Source organism: Pithys albifrons, chromosome 5 (genome assembly GCF_047495875.1).
Source record: "Pithys albifrons albifrons isolate INPA30051 chromosome 5, PitAlb_v1, whole genome shotgun sequence".
Classification (NCBI taxonomy): domain Eukaryota; kingdom Metazoa; phylum Chordata; class Aves; order Passeriformes; family Thamnophilidae; genus Pithys; species Pithys albifrons.
Genome location: NC_092462.1, coordinates 20,422,617 through 20,441,365, shown reverse-complemented (window position 1 = coordinate 20,441,365; position 18,749 = coordinate 20,422,617). Strand labels below are relative to the sequence as shown.

The 18,749-nt window shown below is 36.1% G+C and overlaps 1 protein-coding gene across 2 annotated transcripts in view; it reads right to left on the bottom strand.

Moving 5' to 3' along the window:
- The window catches only part of CCSER1 (coiled-coil serine rich protein 1), a 663,581-nt gene that overhangs the window by 233,060 nt on the left and 411,772 nt on the right, over nt 1-18,749 (bottom strand). Inside the window, exon 10 of one of the 2 annotated variants that reach the window (XM_071555859.1) lies at nt 15,638-15,952. The exons of the other annotated variant lie outside the window; for it this stretch is intronic. Coding sequence (XP_071411960.1) covers nt 15,872-15,952 — 81 coding nt within the window. The 3' untranslated portion in view covers nt 15,638-15,871. Of the gene's footprint in view, nt 1-15,637; nt 15,953-18,749 lie in introns of those variants that run through there. 2 annotated transcript variants of the gene reach the window in all.

Sequence of the window (18,749 nt, the reverse complement as noted above, 5' to 3'; positions counted from 1 at the left end):
GGAGAGGATTTGGTGCAATTCTTCTGAAATAAATGAAAACAGAGAACAATCATTTGACTAAAACATTTAAGAGAGCCTTGTCTTCCTACTTCAGTACTAAAAACACTTTGTTGCTGCATACAAAACCTTTGTCTTTTTCAGACCCACCAAAAATGCACTAGATCACAATTAATTTTAAAAAACAAGGTGTGTACCAAATGTGTTAGTGTCTCTAACGTCAGAGACTGATCATTGTTAAAGAAATTAGACCTTGAAATACCAGCTAAGCCTCAGTAAGTAAAACAGCTTTGCTGTTCTCCATTTTATTTTTTCTAACCCCCCAATAATGATTACATTTGTTTAACACATACCCTCCAATGAATGCATCTCAAAAGCTTTTCCTGGAGACCTTTTCCAAATAATTAATAAATAAACCAAAAGCATATACATGTAAATAGTTATGACAGTCATGAAAAACCAACAAACCTGTTCATTAAAACTGATGTCTGCATTTGATGCAGAAAAACGTGTAAAACACATTATCATCTACAAAAAATGGCTTTTTTTAAAATACTATCAAGTGTAATTATGAGCCCTAAAGGTGAACTTCATAGACCAACTGACAGACAGAAAAATTGTCCAAGGAAAAACAACACTGGATAGTCTAACTGAAGTTATGACTAGCTCATTCAAATAACCTCTAAGTTAGGCTTACTGAGCTATTTCAGTGAGTTTTTATAAATGCAACTCTTCATCAGTCTGGACTGCAGCTTTCCACATATTGAATACAGACAATTTATCCATCACCACACCATGGAATTATGAGACCAGAGGAAAAAAAGGGTTATATCACTGACCTGAATTATGTCCACCTTATGTAGCTCAACAGTGACACACTGGCATCAATGTCAAGATCTGTGGTCTGGAATCCTCCATTTATTTAAATTAGAAACTCACAGTCGTAGTCCAGAAAATATACTATATTTATAATAATAATATAATATACCATAACAATAATTTTTAAAATGTCTGAGGTCAAACGTTACTTGCAAGTCTTCACCAATAATGATTAGCTCAGTTTTTTTATTTATTTATACAATAGTAGGCATTTCCAACAAGCAAAAAAGCAATTATTTCACTAAGCAGTTTACAATCACCAATTCCTGCCAATGTCCAAGATTTTGTGAGATGGTTGAACTGTAGGTATTTCTTACCTACTGTCAGTAAATGATTAAAAAAACCATTTTTTGATATATGGTAGGAAACCAAAAAAGTTAAAATTACTTGAAAGGAGTGAAGGGATTTAAATATAAGATAATGATTGGTTTTCAGCTAGAGGTTTTACTTTAATTTAGAAAGAGGTAGTTTGTAATAGACCAATCATAAAAATAAGATCTCCTAAATTTTACTTTTAGGTTATCATGGTTGAAAATTAACACTTTGCTTTGACTACCACATTGCACAAATTACCAATTTCATCAAAATGTGCATATGTACTTTATAATCCTCCTCTGAAAACAGAACAAAAAATTAAGGCCTTCAAGAAATTTTCCTCTCTTACAGATTTTTAGATTGTCCAGATCTCAAAATCTTATAGATTGGAACATACAAAAAGTGTACATATAAAAAAAATTCCAAAGATATTTATTATTACTGTTAGTACAAGAAATTTGTTATATTGCATGTGGATCCATGCATTTTTAGTATGCTGTGATCAACATAAGGGTTTAGCTTTCTAAGAATAAAAAAAAGGTATCAAAATAGGAAAAGGAAAAAATAATTTCAGAATTTCCCTCCTTTTTATGTACAGGAAAATTCATTTAAATCAATAGCAATTGTTAAAATAAAATGCCACAAGCTAGTTGCACTACGTTGAGTAATGAGGAAAAACAACCTTTTTGGAAATGTAAATACAATGAAACACTTGTTAATTAGCACATGCAAATGTAAGTTCAGAAAACTGCTTATTATCTACAATGTTAAAAATGTTAAATTCTATTTATACAAATTTAGAGATTATATTCTGTGTAATTAGGTGTAAACTTTAAGGGTATGCATTAATCATAATTTGTCTTTGCAAATAGGATTAATTCCTGTTTGTAATAGCATATGCAAGTGAAGATTAACCACAAATCACACTTGCTCAAGTAACAGACTAAAGGAAGTCAGCATCAGTTTTTAAGAAATATTTTTAAACAAAGGGAACTACGCACTTCAGCATCATTTCAGAAACTTTCACAGTAAAATCTAACAAACAAAAGAACTGACCATGCCCATGCAAAAGGCATCGCAATGACCGTTGCTTATGACAAACCAGAATTGCCTGGTGCAGCACTCTTGATTTGCACAGACCATGATCCCAGAGTTCAACGTGCTAAAATCGGTGACAGGTGAGAAAAGGTGACAATATTCACTTCTCTCTGCCTCAGAAGTGATAAACAGCTGACTGCTGACACTGTGTCCCTCCACATAACACACAGTTTCATTACGAAACGAGATCTGAGCAGAATCTAATTGAAAACGCTAAAAAAGCCGCACAAAGTTGAACAGTGGCAGAACCATCACTTTCTGATAAAAAGAGCATCAAACAGGACTTCATGTATCTATACTGGACTATACATAAAATTCTGCAGTTTGCAGCTAGAAAAATTCAGATTCATTTTGCAAAGATAAGACTTTCTAACTTTCGAAAGGGCAGTTCCCTGCTCTCTCCAGCCTGGAAGGAATAATGGTAAGAATAAAAAGAAGCACTACCTGTCTACCTTACCCCAATTGTTTTGGATAAAAACCAATAGAGAATTCAGGTTTTAAACTGCATGGAAGAGGAGAGCAGCATAACTTCTAAATAATTTTAGAATTGAAATAACTTTTGAATAGAGCTAAACAAAGAAAGCAACAAGTAGTATCTGTTCCCCCTGTTCCTTACAATTCATAAATAGCGTTCACTTCAATCTTGACATATGTGCTCACAGGAACTGTACAAAAAAATTCATACTATTCTCTCAGTGTCACACAAATAAATGAACCAGATATTCAACTTTAGATGCTAGTCAAAAAAAAAAAAAGGGGGTGGTTCCCATCTCTGACACCCTTCACAGCAGCTTTTTTGCACCTTTTGAAGGCAAAGCAGATTAGCACATTTCTATTATAGCAATGGTGAAATCTCTTCCAGGCAAATAGAGGGAAAAGTCCTTACTTTTAAGACACAACCATTTATACTTATTAGTACAAGATGAAGTTTTTGAAACCTTTCATGTACAAAAGGTTGACACAGGAGAACCTCCACTATGCTAATTGAAAATACACTGATGAAAAAAGAGACACACTAACGAAAGAGACCTTTTTAAAAAAACAACAACCACAAAAACACAACAAAAAACCACCAACCTCCCTGCCGCAGACTTCCAAAATTAAAATTGATTACTATTTCTTCTATGAAACTTGCCAGTTCCTCATATTTGCATAACAAGTTGTTCCTGGGTCATTAACACTACAGAGTTATCTAAAATTCCAACAGTTACCTTGATCCAAATCCACAAACTACATGCAGGTTTTTGCAGGATGTTGACTGCAGCTGTTACTTGAGAACAGCTTTGTATATGGACCAATGTGCTACAAAATTCAGCATACTAAGGCATCTCTAATAAGTTCCATGTGTCTGCAAAATCTTCAGTGAAGACAAGGCTCTGTGTGTTGGTCTGACCTTGTTCACCAACAAAGATACTGTTCAAGATGGTAGTTTATATTCTGCTAGATGAAGACCCTGGATATTAAATATTCATTAGTGAAACCCTTAGAGACTGCTGGCATATTACACTGCTAAAACCCACTGTTTTTCTGAAACACAAGAACTACAATAAGATGTTGAGTTACTGAATATTTATTGCAGCAAGCAAGTTAACTCTTTGGAAAATACAATTTTATTAAAACACTCCAAAAAAATAGAAAAAGCCCTTTGGATATCTTACATTATAATTGTCTTAGAGATTCTTTGACAATATATAGAGTGATTTGGATTTTGTTTCCATTTATGAGTGGTAATGGAACTGTAGTCCCTGTGTAGGTATTATAATCTGGTACAACCATAAATTGGTTTGGTAACTTTGCCTAAACTAAGGCTGCATAAATAATTTAGACAATATAAAGACAAGTTTTCAAGCACGGCAGTAAGTCAACCTGTAAGTGTCAGCATTGCCATTGGCCAATTGCTACCACAGCAACTGTACCTTCCTTGAAATTGAGAGGGTGTCCACAGCAGCACAATGCTTTTTATAATCACAGGTCATCTGATCAATTACTTTGGAAAGGCTACACTGAGTTACAATGGGGAGGTTTTGTCTATCATGGTATTTGTAGTGCCCGTGTGCCCCTTTTTACATGGAAGAATAGCAATTATCTAATCAGTGACTGAATAAACCACCCTAGAGCCAGACTCCAGTTCCCTCGTGAATTTTTTTTCTAACAAATCCAAAAAACAGTTTGCATCTGAGGATGAGAATTTGACCTGTCATGGAGGTTGAATATTCTCTCTCCCCAAATTTGTCACACCCCTACAGAGTTCTGCAAAATAATTTTAAAGGGATATTTGAAAAGAAACCTTATGTGTACGTTTTCTAGGTCATTTTAATTCTGACTAAAATCATGCAAAATAATAGAAATTAGTGGAAAAAGAAGGTAGTATAAGTAGGCAAAAACTTTCTGCAATTCCTAAGGTCACTGTAATTTTGTGACAGCAGCTATCAAAATCAGGGTTAACTGGCAAAAGTTTTTCCTCTAAGTGCAAGGACCAAAGCAACACTGACTTAGATACAGAAACATCTCTTTCAAAGACTACGATTAAAGAGCAAAATCTGAGTCCTCCAGTTGTCAACTACAGCTGAAACTGTTTCCATAGACGTTGGCTCTCTAGTCAGATACTGGCCTGTAAAGACATGTAGGTAAAAATGACAGAAGAATATTTAAGTATCATCATGATTATTTCTAAAGCACTCTTGCACTAGTCAAAGCTTACTTGCATCAACACTAACGTGCTAATTCAATGTGCATTCAAGAAATTCACAGCTGATACAGTAACTCAACAATAACCAAGAGCCTGGAGAATACATTTTCGAGGGGAAAAAAAAAGCTTAAGGATTCTGTGACAATCTTTGATGGAACTTATTCTCTAAACATGGCCATACCATAACCTATTTTGCAGTAACTGATAGAGATGCTGAGTAAGGAAAAAAAAGTTAGTAAAAACAAGCATTGACTTTTTTTCAATTGGAAATTTTTTTCTACACTCAAAAGATTTCTTTTTTAACTCACTGGTACCTACATATAAACTTGCACTTCAGGTTAGTGGTTCTGCACTATCAATATAACTACAAAGAAAATAAAAAGACATATTTGAAGGAAAGATTTTAGGTAAGAATGAGAATGCAGATGGGGAAGATGACTTCACAAATGAGCACACAAGTAGCGTGGAAACTGAAGTACTGACAAAGAAAAAATCTGGGAACTAAAGGAAAATTGGGGGGTGGGGGAAGGAAGAAATACAGGAAGGAATAGAGACTACGGAATTACAGAATTGTAACAGGGCAATGAGGCAGTTTACAAAATATGAAGTGAAATCATTAGAAGTTTCCAGAGAATATTTCAAAGATAGAATAATATGAAAATAAATAATTGAACATTTCATTAACTAAATTGTAGAGACATCTCTGATCCCCTCCCCACAGCCTTCCTTGTTTGTGCCTTTCAAAAGAAAATAATTCCCTGTAGGCAGCAGACCTTTTTCAGAAATAATGCATTTTTAACCTGTCAGAACTGATCTCAACTTCAGTTTGGAGAGAGGTGAAAGAGTGGAAAAATGTCATGCACTGTGGGAGGTTTCCCTGCTATTTATTCGAAACATCAAGTCTTACTCCTGCACACACATACACACAGAGTGGAACAAAATTATCCAGCTAGGGGTTACAAAATAACATTTCACATTACAGCTGGGGTTATATTTAATGAGTTTTGTCAACGCCTTTAGCAAAAAAAAAGGAAAAAAAAATACTAAGTGCAAAAGAAAACCCCAAAAGCGAAGAGAAAGTGCAGAAGAGCTTTTGAATGACTCACCCTAATGCCTCAGGATAGTTCAATATAATGTTCTGGCATCCCAAATTAAACGTGGAAGTTGAGTGAGGCTGTTCACATTTCCTTGCCCTTCAATCAAAACAGCCCTTCCTTTGGCTACAGATATTGAGCTGTGCCCTGTAAATATTTGTGTAGAAGCTTTCTTAGTATGATGGCTAAGAAAGACTAAAGTGCCATGAGATTTCCCCTGTGCAAGAAGTATCAGGACAACAGGATAGTTCTTTAACTTGGCCTGTAAAATTCCTCCCATGAAAAGGAGGTGAAATCTTGCCATGCAAAATCTTGAGTGGGTATGCTTGACAGGTGCATTCAATAAAATTTGTAGCTGGTCTTGCAATAATCTACTCAAATTAATACAAGAACAAGATGAATATTTTATGAACACATGGCCTTAGGTCTTTGAACATGCTTTTTATGCTTATGCAGAAATACTGGTGCTAATCACAGATTAATTAAATTTATCAGAGGTAAAGCAGCACATAACATTCACTATTTACAACCAAATGGCAAGAGGAGCGATAGTCGGAATAATGCAAGATAGAAACCAAGCTGAAAGGAATGTCTTCAGTAGAAGGAAAGCTGTCCAGTGTTGTGAAAATACAAAATTCACTTTTCTTTACTATAACATTAAGCAACTAACTTAGAGTTTTAAAAAGCTTCAAAAATTCCACAGCTATTGTGCAACAGCAAGAACTATGTGTTCCGAAGTACAGACTAGGAATATGAAAGGGGAATATCACATTAGTGCTCTTTGCACATCCTCCAGTTTACTGTCCTAGGCTCTTCCACAAACACGTGACATGATAAACATACAGCAATTATTCTGTGTTTAGCCAGAACAGGAGCATGACCTACTGAAAATTCAATACATTATGAGTACTAACTCAAAATAAGCCTTCTGGCAGTCTAAAAAGTTTTTTGTAGATTCCAAAAAGAATAAAAATATTTTAATTAAATTGTACATCTGCATGGTCAGCTGAAAATAGATGTTCTCTATGCAGTCCAAGTTGACAACACACAGTACAGCTTTCTCAATATTCCCTCCAGAATATGTCACAAATAGTTAAAGAAAACCGAATGGTGGGTAAACAAGTTTTACAGGAATTTCTTTTTTGATCCAAGATGGAATAAACCAATGTAATTTTCTAGACACTTAAAAGGTAACTAAAATTACCTTAACATCCACATAATTGAAAATGGCATTATTTTCTTTTCATGGATTTTGAATATAGTAGTTATCATTCAGAACTACAGGAGTACTGCTTCCTAGTCCTTGAGAATTATTCTGTATGGCTAGTTTTGCCTGAGACATAATTTTTTTCTCTTTTCTTCTGCCTGAAAATAAAAAAAAAAAGACCGAGGCATATCAGAAGTTGAAAGAAAATGAGTAACTTTATGGGGTTTGGCACCGTTGAAGTTTTAGAAGCGTGCTTTGTGTGTGATAAAAATTATGTTTTATAGAAAAGACAGAAAGGAGAGGATGAGCCAAATAGCACTACAATGTAGAGAGAGAATAAAAACAATACAGCAAGATAAAAGGAAATGAGCGAAGGAACAACAGCAGAGGAAAATAATGAGCCAGAACAAAAGTCCCACCACTAACAGAGTTGGCAAGTATTTCCAACAGCAAGAGAAATTTGCAGACATGGAAACAAAAGAAAAGAACACAGAAAAATATGGTATTTAGGAATGGAGTCAGCCAATTAATTTTTTCCCTTCCTGCTTCAAGAAATACATAACTCTGTTAGATTCAAGCATTTGTCACTTTCTTTTAGCAATATATGCCCCATATATATAATATCCAGTTTATCTGCTTCTCAACATAAATACATCAAATAGAGACAGAATTTTAGTGATGGTGAACTATACAGATGCGTTTTTTTTTTTTCAGTGAACTACTGAAAACCACCAGTTAAAAACCACAAACCTTGAATACTGGTTTTATGACCAACAGAGATGATGAATAGCACAGAAATTAAACTAATATAATAAACAAGAATAATCAGACTAAATCTAAATGAGAACATATTCTTTTAAGGAAGACAAGAGAATCACAAAGGTAACATACTCATGAAAAACAGGACTGTCAACACTTATCAGTCTTCAGGGTGATGAAAATCCCTGATCTCAATGGGTAAATTAGCCAGTTTACTACTAATATCCCTTTTAAATATTTTGTTTGTTTGCTTTGGTTTTGTTTTCTTCTTCAGAAGACAGACCCATTGGTCTCAATGGATATTTGCTGCAAGGGGAAATACTAAAAAGTAAGGAAAATACAGGATGAACTTTCATAGATGACAGATTCATAACAGGTTTTGTTAACCTCCTTGTCTCCACTAGTTTTGTTCTTGTTTTCCTTTTTACACTACTTGTCCATGTAATTCCATCAGACAGATCACTGAATTTGCATCTAGGAGTTCTAGAAGGAAATTCTGAAAGGCTTTCCTGTTTAAGTTGAGTTTATATATGTACTGTTTTAAAAAGACTGGAAAGTTTGCTGCTGTAGCAATACAAAAGCAGGGGTAAGCAATGCATGTACACACATTTTATTCAATTTCCTTTAAGAGACTATTATTATGTTGCCAGGTAATTTATTACCACATTAAGCTGCCAGTGTTTGATAGATGCTTGTGAAATGGCTACCAGAAAATTTGTGGCTCAATTTGGGTGGCAAACTCTTACCTGCTGATCAACTTCTACTTGTTTGACATCAAGCTTACACACCCTCAAGTGTTGTACAGATTAAACAAAAAATGTGATGAAGTATCACCACGTATACAGGACCACTAATGAAAACGTGGCACATCACTAGGTCAAAGATATTTCCAAAATGGTAATATAGAAAAAAACACTAATCCACCTTTAAAAATACTACCTTTACTTTGGCCTTATTGGCATAAAATTTCATTGCTACATCAACAGGAAGACTACATCCCAACAGAACATGGCACAATTACTGGTTTCTGCATTTTTTTTCTTTTTTTTTTTTTAAATTAAGATTGGGAGAAGATCTCTGATGTCAGTGACAAACAAACTGAATGCAGTTCCAGCTACACTCAAATGACCTCTAATTCAAACACTTGTTCTACTGCCATACTACCAAAAATAATTCCAATAATAATGCAATTTCACGCAGTATCCCAATCAATTAATTGATTTTTTTTTTTACGCCAGTCTTGCAAGCAAAACTCCATGTTTTGGTGTAATTCATGAAAACTAATTGTTCTAGGAACATAATTAAACAGGACTGATGCTATTAGTAATTTTTTTTTCCTGAGTCTTGGACCACTGACGTGGCAGTTCTGTAGCCAAAAAAAAAAGTCTCTTGGCCAGGGTACCAATGGAAGTTGAGGCATGAATTCACAATAGTCCTAACAAACACCACCAATCTCAGCATATCCAGGTATTTTGGAACAAAAGTTATGCTGCTTCACTAGTTTCTGAAATATTTATGGACTTAAACTCACACATTCAATCAACCATTTTATAACACTCATCTCTCATACTTTAATAGATCTGTGAAACTAAGATGATCAACGTTCATCCCATTCTGGTCAGCTGTGGGGTTATGCTTGGCTTTGGCTTGCTTTAGCAATGAGTTTATGCAGCAAGATGTTGGCAGCAGGAGGGCTGCAGGGTGGCCTCTGTGAGAAAAGATCACGGGCTGCCCTGTGCCAGACACAAATGCTTCCTGGCAGCACCGCAGTGGTTCCACACAAATGACACAGTGAGCATCAGTAAAGCTGCTGGCACCTCTGTGAAAGCATTTAAGAAAGGGCAAAACACCAGGGAGCAGAGAAGGAAAGGAAAAGGTGAGAAGAGGCTCTGTGAACATCCAAGTCGATGAAGAAGGGAGAGGAAGTGCAGCAGGCACTGGAGAAGCCATTCACACTGTGGCCTGTGGAAAGCACAGCACTGGAGCAGATGGATATACCCTGAAGAAACGGTAGCCCATGGAGAGTCCACACTGGAACATGTCCCAAAGTACAGTAAGATCCTCAGTTCCAGATTCCAATTACAAGCCAGGAAAGAACAAGTGACACATCCTCTTATCCCTGCCTGGAGTTCATCTGGATGCTGCCATAATTTCCAGAGTCCCATAAGTAATATTACTTGTAGCTTCAGCTCATATTATACTCAGATTTTCAAATCAGAGAGCTCTTCACACAGGAAAAATGGGCTCACTTCTGTCCAGTTACCATAATGATTAAAGTTTTCTGGATTTATTTTGCTATACATATATATATATACGAATCAGCTTCTGGCGAGCAACGAGCCTGCTATCTATTGTTCTTAATGAGCAACTTCCAGTGTCAGGGGACAACTAGATCCACAAACCTTCAAAAAAAACCTATGACAGTGGAAGTATAAGTAGATATATGGAAATTTCTGAAAAGCCAACTGTTCATCATTACTCTCAATATTTTTAATCATGTTCTGCTATTACTTGAGTTTTTCAGGGTACCTGGATGCTTGCAAAAGATGCAGAATCTCAAAAGCTGACTTCACTGGAGCCAGACAGAATCACTGAACTGGTTCATTTGCAGAGTTTCACTCAAATCAGTGGAACTTTTCTTTCTCCATGTTGTCTTTTGTAATAGCTGAAATTTGGCAATATCTTAGAGGTTCTCTTAGCAGAACTTATTCATAATCTGACAGGGCTCCAGTAGTAGATTTGTCTCCACATCAACCTTTTCTTCCTGAATCATTTGACAGACTTGAAGATGAAATATAGATGGATACAAACACAAAGATACATTCACATGCACACTTTTTAATACTTGCACATTGGAAAGCTCATGTCTTTGATGTGTACACTTAAAATGGTTTCACATATTTAAGACATGAAGATCCTACCTTTTCCTCTCATGCACTTGTGTTTCCTTATTCTTTGCTTGAAACATAGCATGACATCAGTGAAGGTGTTGGCCTTCCTCTCAAAATATTCCATAGTATGGATGCATCATTACACAATATAGATCAAGCCCCTCTACTTTAGCATCAAATGCAAAGCTACCACCTAATTTTATCATTAACGTTATCATTAACAGCACCAGCAAGCTTTCCCTGGATGTTTTTCAGATGAATAAAAGTCTCCCTGAAAGTACTGAAGCTGGTACAGAATATAAATTGTAATATTGTATCTAATTCATGCGCATTAATCTTCAGCATGATTTAATACATGCACACACAAAATATATCCTTGCAAATTTTTTTTACATTGTACTTGATAGTAACCAAACAGAACTTATTTTTCCCCTTTTATTGCTGGTATCCAGTAGATTCCGTTTAAATTTAATGCCTTTTTGTGCACTACAAAAGAAACGTATTACTATTCCCCAAATCTCACTCATAATCCTTTCCCTTCATGGTCCTTCTTGCTGTCTCATCATTAATATTAATATTCTGTTGACTCTTAAAAAGTAGAAGCTTCCATTACTAAAAATGAATACTGTAGGGGTGAGTGTAAGTGCATCCCTTAAGGAAAGCTGTTTGGAGCTCTACCTTAAAGAGAACAGAGCTACCTGGAGTATGTGTGGTGGCTTGTGGCCAATGAGAGGCTGTGGTGTATGCAAGGTGAATTGGTTAACCAATTATGTGGTAGCATTTTGGATGTGAGAGTGCATAAAAGGTGTGGATATTACTCCGTGAGAGTTAGATCTAGATCCACTAGGATGTGAGATGGTGTAATAGGAAATAACAGGAACTATCTACTTCTACTATGAGCTGTGAAGAGCTGTCTGTTAATCTATCTTGAATAAACTCCCTAAGTTGTGAGCCTTCTGATCAAGCCTTCTGATGTCTGCTGTGCCTGAGCTCTTCTGACCAACAGTCCACAAGCCAGCTCGGTATAAGGGGCTCCCCCTACAGAATACGAAAAGAGCACTGTATTGAAATGAAGACACAGCCTGTATACAGTTCTCACTGTACTTCTATTGAGAAAGTACTAGTAATAGGTCATGGATAGAAACAGCACTTTCTGTTTCTATTGTTAATAAAAGATAGATCACATTATATGCCAGCTTTGTGCTCCTAAGTTTTAACACTTACATGAAAGTCTAAAGCATAACTGAACACTTTTATCTAAGTGACCTAATACTGTGAATCTCCCTAAAAAACACTGGTTAACATATTGAGGTACAGCAGAAAGCTTTCTATGCCAGTATTCACACCGTTATGTGTGTTTTCATACTGGAAAGAAAACAAAACTAAAACAAACAACAAAAACAAAACACTGACTGAAAAAAACTCCAATTCAAGCAGGATGTAACCTTTCTGCCTCTCTATCCTACCCCAGGCTTTTTGCAATTTGTCTGCCTTTCTGACTGCTCTTAAAATTGCTCTTGTTCCTTCTCAGTTTCTCAACATTTACCACATCCTATTTGCTCCAGCTGTAACACTTCTGCATCTTTGTTACTTTTGAGTCCAGTGAGTCAATGTCTACTCTCCCACTCCTGCACTCTGTGAAACTCACACATTCACAAGTCCCTGGAGGAGAGTGCTGAAAGCAAACTCAGGTTATCTGGTACTACCTGAACAGCATCAAATAGAGAAAAACAGTATGTGCTAGTTAGAATTACAGACCTCTGCACTTGTTAAATGCCAATGCTGAGAATGAGAACAAAGTATTTTGCCAATACTGTTTTAGCATTGTACCTCTGTTAGCATGGTGTTGCCATTGCTTAGAACATGGTGCAGGCTTTGGATCAAACTAATGACATGGGCATTGTTTTTGCCTGCCTGGATATTTACAGAATATTTTATTTCTGGATTTTTCCAGGATATTTTACTTAAGCTCTAAAGGGCAGTTATTTAATGACCAGGTTACTATCACCATTTTTGCACCAGCTGTTCAGCTTTTTATAGCTGCGTCCTGTAACACCTTGTATAGTGCTTACGTGGCAAGGCTTTGTTAGATGGCAGTGGGGCACGGGTAGCTTTGTCAGATACACATTTGCATCTTACAGATATCACTAACAAGCACTTACTTTGCGAATGATCATCTCATAACAAACAGTCCAACTAATTACAAGCATTGGATGACCCCAGAGGCTCCAGGACTACGAAGTTACTCACCATCAAAGGAAAGAAACCTTTAGAGCATGGTAAAACCAGTTGTAAGGATAAGGGATATATCACACAAACTTGAAATCCAAGATAAAAGAGCAAGGTGTATATGGCAACAAGCATATTAGAGAGTTCCCGTCTGGATTCCAGAATGAGGAGAAACAAATCAATATTATGAACAGACTCTTTCTAAGGAGTTGTGATAGCAAATTTACTGTAATGCTCCCACTCCCACAACTGACCAGAAGCCATAGGACTCCACACCACAAGGTCTGTGCAGGAATGAGCAGTACATCACAGAAAGAGACAGGTACTAGGAACATTATGTAGATTTTTAATTGTTTCATCTAGATATGCTAGTATTGCTCACTACTGCAGCAGTAATTTTTAAAAAAAATCTTTATCAGATGTTTAAGATTTCAATCAAACCAGCACTAAGATTTTGCTTATGCATATGAAGCGATAATTGTATGTCCTTGAAGTCTGAATGGTATTTGTCAATCATGATGTTTTTCCAGATCAGTCAAATACTATGTGAGCAAAACATAAAACGGGAGTAATTTTGTATTGGTTCATACTATTTTGTAAAGTTAAAGAAAAAATGAAAGAGATTAGAAACAATGAATGAGATTACAAAAAAAGTATTGGAAATCATGGGTAATTCCCCAGGGCAGTTGAAATCCCAACTCTGGTAATCGTTATCCCCAAAGTCAAAGGACTGTATTATATTCTGCACCAAAATAATGGTTGCTCACAACACTTCTATCAAGCAACAGATCTATGAACACACTAGGTCTTGGAATATTTTAAAGTACTCCTTTCATAGACTTAAGGAGGAACAAATAAAAAGCTTGTTTATTTAGAAAGTGAAACACATTTTCTTCTTACTGGAATCCTAAAAACAATTTTCTTTCTTTCACTTTTCTCCCTTCACTGACTTCCACATTTTTTCACAATCCTCTCCATTCTGAACACACATTTCTTTAAGTAAAACACAGATCTCTGTGCCAAAGCATCACAAAGAGAAATGATCTCTTTACCCTCTTTCAGAGAGTGGTACCTGACAAAGATGGAAAACATTACCATAAAAAAGACTGTGATGAAAAAAGAAAGCATGACAGACAGCAGCAAAAGATAGACATTTTTATGCTTATCAATGATTACAATAAGGATTTTCCAGGCCAGGGAGGAGAAGGAAGAATGGTAAGAGGTGAAGTTCAACAAGTAAGGTGATGTTCAAAAAGATAATATGCACTCGTTCATTTCTGTTGTTTCTTTATAGTATGCCACTTAATTAGCTTTACAAGATACTCCCAACAAACACAGTAAGAACTATGCAACTACACCCACAGAGACACTTCAGGCAGCCTGAGCAAAAGGGCAGGAGAGGATGCTGAAGATGACTGTTATGATCAAAAAGAAAAGATGATGAGGCTGACAAACACACCATGTTTAGTGGTAGAGATTCAGCTCCCATAATGCAATATTACCTGTGAGGAAGGTCCATTCACACTAAAAACCTGCATTAATATTTAGCTGAATGCTTTTATTTTCACTTCAGCTCCATTTAAAAATAACTAGTGAAACATTATTTTTAAATGAGTGCAGTATGTCCACTGAAATGAAAGCTACAGGTGATAAACAGTTAATCCAGCTGAGTAACTGTTCTTACTACATACTATGAGGCCTGATTTGAGTATTGTCCCTCTTTAGTAAGAAAAAGTATTAGCAGGAAAGGTTAAAGAGTTTTTCTGGCACAAGCACCTTCTTATCTTACCTGGTAAGGGTGGGTGTTGGACACATCCTCAGCTGAATGAAGGCATTCCTGAGTAAGGTCACACTGAAGCAACTAACAGTGCTGACAGGGTTTGTGGTGAACTTCATTCTTTGTTCCTAGTTTCTTGCTTAATAAAGCCATAAACCAGAAATTACTCTTCCTCAGCCCACCCCCTCTGCACAATAACTACTATCCACCCAAGTATCTACTCTCAGTCACGTCCAGCAAACACAATATTTACTTTGCTCACATTGATGCTGTCTTAGCAATACCTCTCAGATCTTGCAGGAAAATGAGATACAATGTAAACTAAAGCTGTGATTCTAATGGATTAAAAAATCAGAGTGCATGTTTTTAGGATCAGCTCTCCTATTTCCTGGGATAAAGCTGGGTCAATTCTGGCTTTGTAAAAGCTTCCCTAATACCCTCCAGAAATGTCTCCTGAGTCCCACATAAGAACTATATACATCATTATGAACATTCATCAGACAGACCACATACTGAAAGGTCCTGACCCTTTACTCACAATTGGTGCAAAAGTATTACTATTGCAAGAGAAAAAAATGTTTTAAAAAATAATGCCGCCTTCAGGTTTCCAGATGTTGGAGACATATATTTTTAATCTCTGAGACAAGCATCACTGAAGGATTTTCTTAGTTGCAGTGAATCACTAATGGATGACAAAGTGCACAGAATGATAAGAATAACTTTTATTTAGATAATAACTTTGTGATACCTTACTAATAATTTATGCATAGATACATTTAATAATGAAGACATTGTAAAAAAGTGGTAGTTGACTGTTCATCATACAAATGTTACGATAAGTAGTAGAACTTTGCCAGCAATGGTGACTTGCAGATCATTTCATATACAGCAATGTTTAATTAAATCCGTAAGTGTAGAGTGTCCAGATGTTGTTTTTTAATTTAATAATGATGGAACCAATGAGATGCTGATTGGTTTGTAAACTAAGCCTTCAGAACATGGAGAGTTCCACAGGGCCTTCAAAAACAAACAAAACAAAAAAAAAGAGGAAAGAAAAGAAAAAATAAATGAAACAAAATCTTAATGATGCATGGTTTGATGGCAACACAAACTTAAATGAAAAATGATTGTTTCTGCTGTAAGCAGTCATGCAGGCAGAATGTAATAATAAAGCTTCTTTCATGCTAATGATCAATATAACAATGAGTTAAGTGACAAGGAAGACAAAAACAGATATATGACTTCTCAGTTTGTGCGTGACACAGTTCCAGTTAGAAAACAGTTGTGAACAACAAATTCCATGTTTGAACTGGAAAAAGGTGACCAGAGTGAGTGAGTCTATGCTAATAGAGGAAATCTACATGCAACATGCACACAACGTAAAACGTTTCCACATTATGATAAAATCAGGTAACTAGATCATTCTATATCATTCTGTACTAGAAACACTCTAAGTGTCCTATTGCAGAAAACACTCCATACATCTTGCTTATAATTCAGCAGTTATCCACACCTCAGTTCTCAGTTTTATCTGTTGATCCTTTCTCCAAGTGAAACCAAATTTTTCTCATTTTTAAGAAAATATACTCAAGGGCTATTGCAAAATGTTGCTATTTTTTAGAATTTTTGATTATTGAGTACCCTTGACTAAATTCCCAGTTCATTCTTTTGAACAATTCTCAAAAGGCGATAACCTGGTGGAACAAGGATGGCTTTTTAATTTCAATCAAAGAAAAACTATTGAAAAATCTTATTTGTCATTGTCCTACTTCTTTCTACCCTTAGCATAACAGGTCAGAGAGAATGTAGTAAGAACATGGTATTAATTCTAGGTATAACTCTAGAAACTATGGAACTGTAACACTGAAAATATACTATTGCAATAAAATTTTAATGTCATACTCATAAGTACAGCACAGAAAGTAAAATAAGAAAGGAGACAAACCGCCTAGATGGACATACTTCAGTGAAAAAGTAAACTGGAGAATTCTGAGGGGGAGAGAGTGATGGAGCTAAAGCAGAAGTAGGAAAAACTCTGCCTAAACACCCCCCCTCCCCAACAAAACTTCTAGGATGAATAAGTAGTACTAACTACTCTTCTGGGCTTCTTCCCCCTCTTTTCTCCACCACCCCAAGACATCCAAGCAAAAGTTACAGACGGTAAGTTTGATCAATGTTTCTAAATACCTCATATTTTACTGCCCTTTAAAAGCAAGACAGCAGTAGCAAAACTGCAGATACAAAATAAGAAAAAGTTTGATACAAAAATGTAGAATAAGTAGAAAGATGGAAAACTTGACAGGTAAGAAAAACACTGCATTGTTATTGAAGAGGAAAACAGTATTTTAAAGATACAGAGACTACAGTATTATATTGAGTCTACAAGGAAACTCAGCTATTACGTCATCAAAACACATATTACTACAAATATTCAACAGCACACAGTTTATTTATACAAGCAGCTAGAAACCAACTTGCATGCCACAAATCAAAACTGAAGATCATTCATAGCAACTACACACCACACAGAATGCAAATTTTACTGCTCTTTACTCCTAGAGATGGCAAAATTAAACACGTAACACTCTGCTGATAATCATTCATGGAACTAACATGGTTAGTAGAAGCCTGTTTTTTCCACATGGCAAGCCTCAGTATCTGCCCCAGAACCTTATTTTTGACATTTATGTGAAAACCTGTATCACTTTGTGTAGCACCACAGACACCAAGCCCTCAGCACACAGCAGCTCTGGCAGTTCAGCACCAGCAACTGGAACCGTTTATCCCCACTGTGAGCAGGTATAACAATTCCTTCATCTTCATGACTTCATGGTTAAATGGAATTCAAACACTAAGTGCGTAGGGGTTTGATGGTGAAGCTGTGTCTTTGGTCAGGCTCGGTGGTGGAAGGCAATTATTAAAACCAAAACAGTTTTGGCAGAACATTTCACTATTAATAGACAAAAAGTCTGAGCAATTTGCACAAGTAGGACACCCTAAAACACATGTAGATTTCGAAATGGTATTTTGAAATTGAATACTAAAAACAGGAAACTGGACTTGAGAAAATGATTCCTAGAGAAAGTTGCAGAAAAGGATGCAGTATGTCAAGAAAAACTTGGATATCCAGATATGAATAGGTACACAGACATACAACAAAAGCAAATATCGGAATGGTTTATGGGTTGTTTGATTTCTAAAGGTAATTTAAAAAAAATTGCAATAGAGAAAGGTATACCATGCACAAGTTTGCATTATTTCATTGTATACCTTAGAAAACAGTCACAGAAAAGAAGTAATAAATGGAGAAAAATAATCTAATGGTAAGATACAAGAGCAGATGGACATCAATCTCTGAGGAGAGGAGGTAGAAGCAGGATGTATTTTCTGGCTTAGGTGGGAAAATATAACTCCCTTCACACAGTAACAAGCCATGCAATACTGCACACAGGAATGTATTTAGATTAAACTGGAAAGTTCAAGAAGTTCCAGTACTTCAGTATTCTGTTCCCTTGCCATCCTATAGTAGAGGACACACAATGTAACACAGTGCCTTCACAGCATCCCTAAGCTGGTTGGCTGCTAGGAAGGATAAGGAGCAGAGAAGGGAGTTGGAGGGGAACAGTCAGAGCATCCACCTCCACGCCTTCCACTCCCTCCTAGCGAAATGCAGAGGTTCTGCAAAAAGCAGTGCCCGGGTTTGAGAGGGTAAGGGAGGCATGATGTCCGAGATAATACGAAGCAAGCTACAAAACAATTACCATAAAATATGTATCAATATGGATTTTAATACTGCATGATTTTACAGGTAATA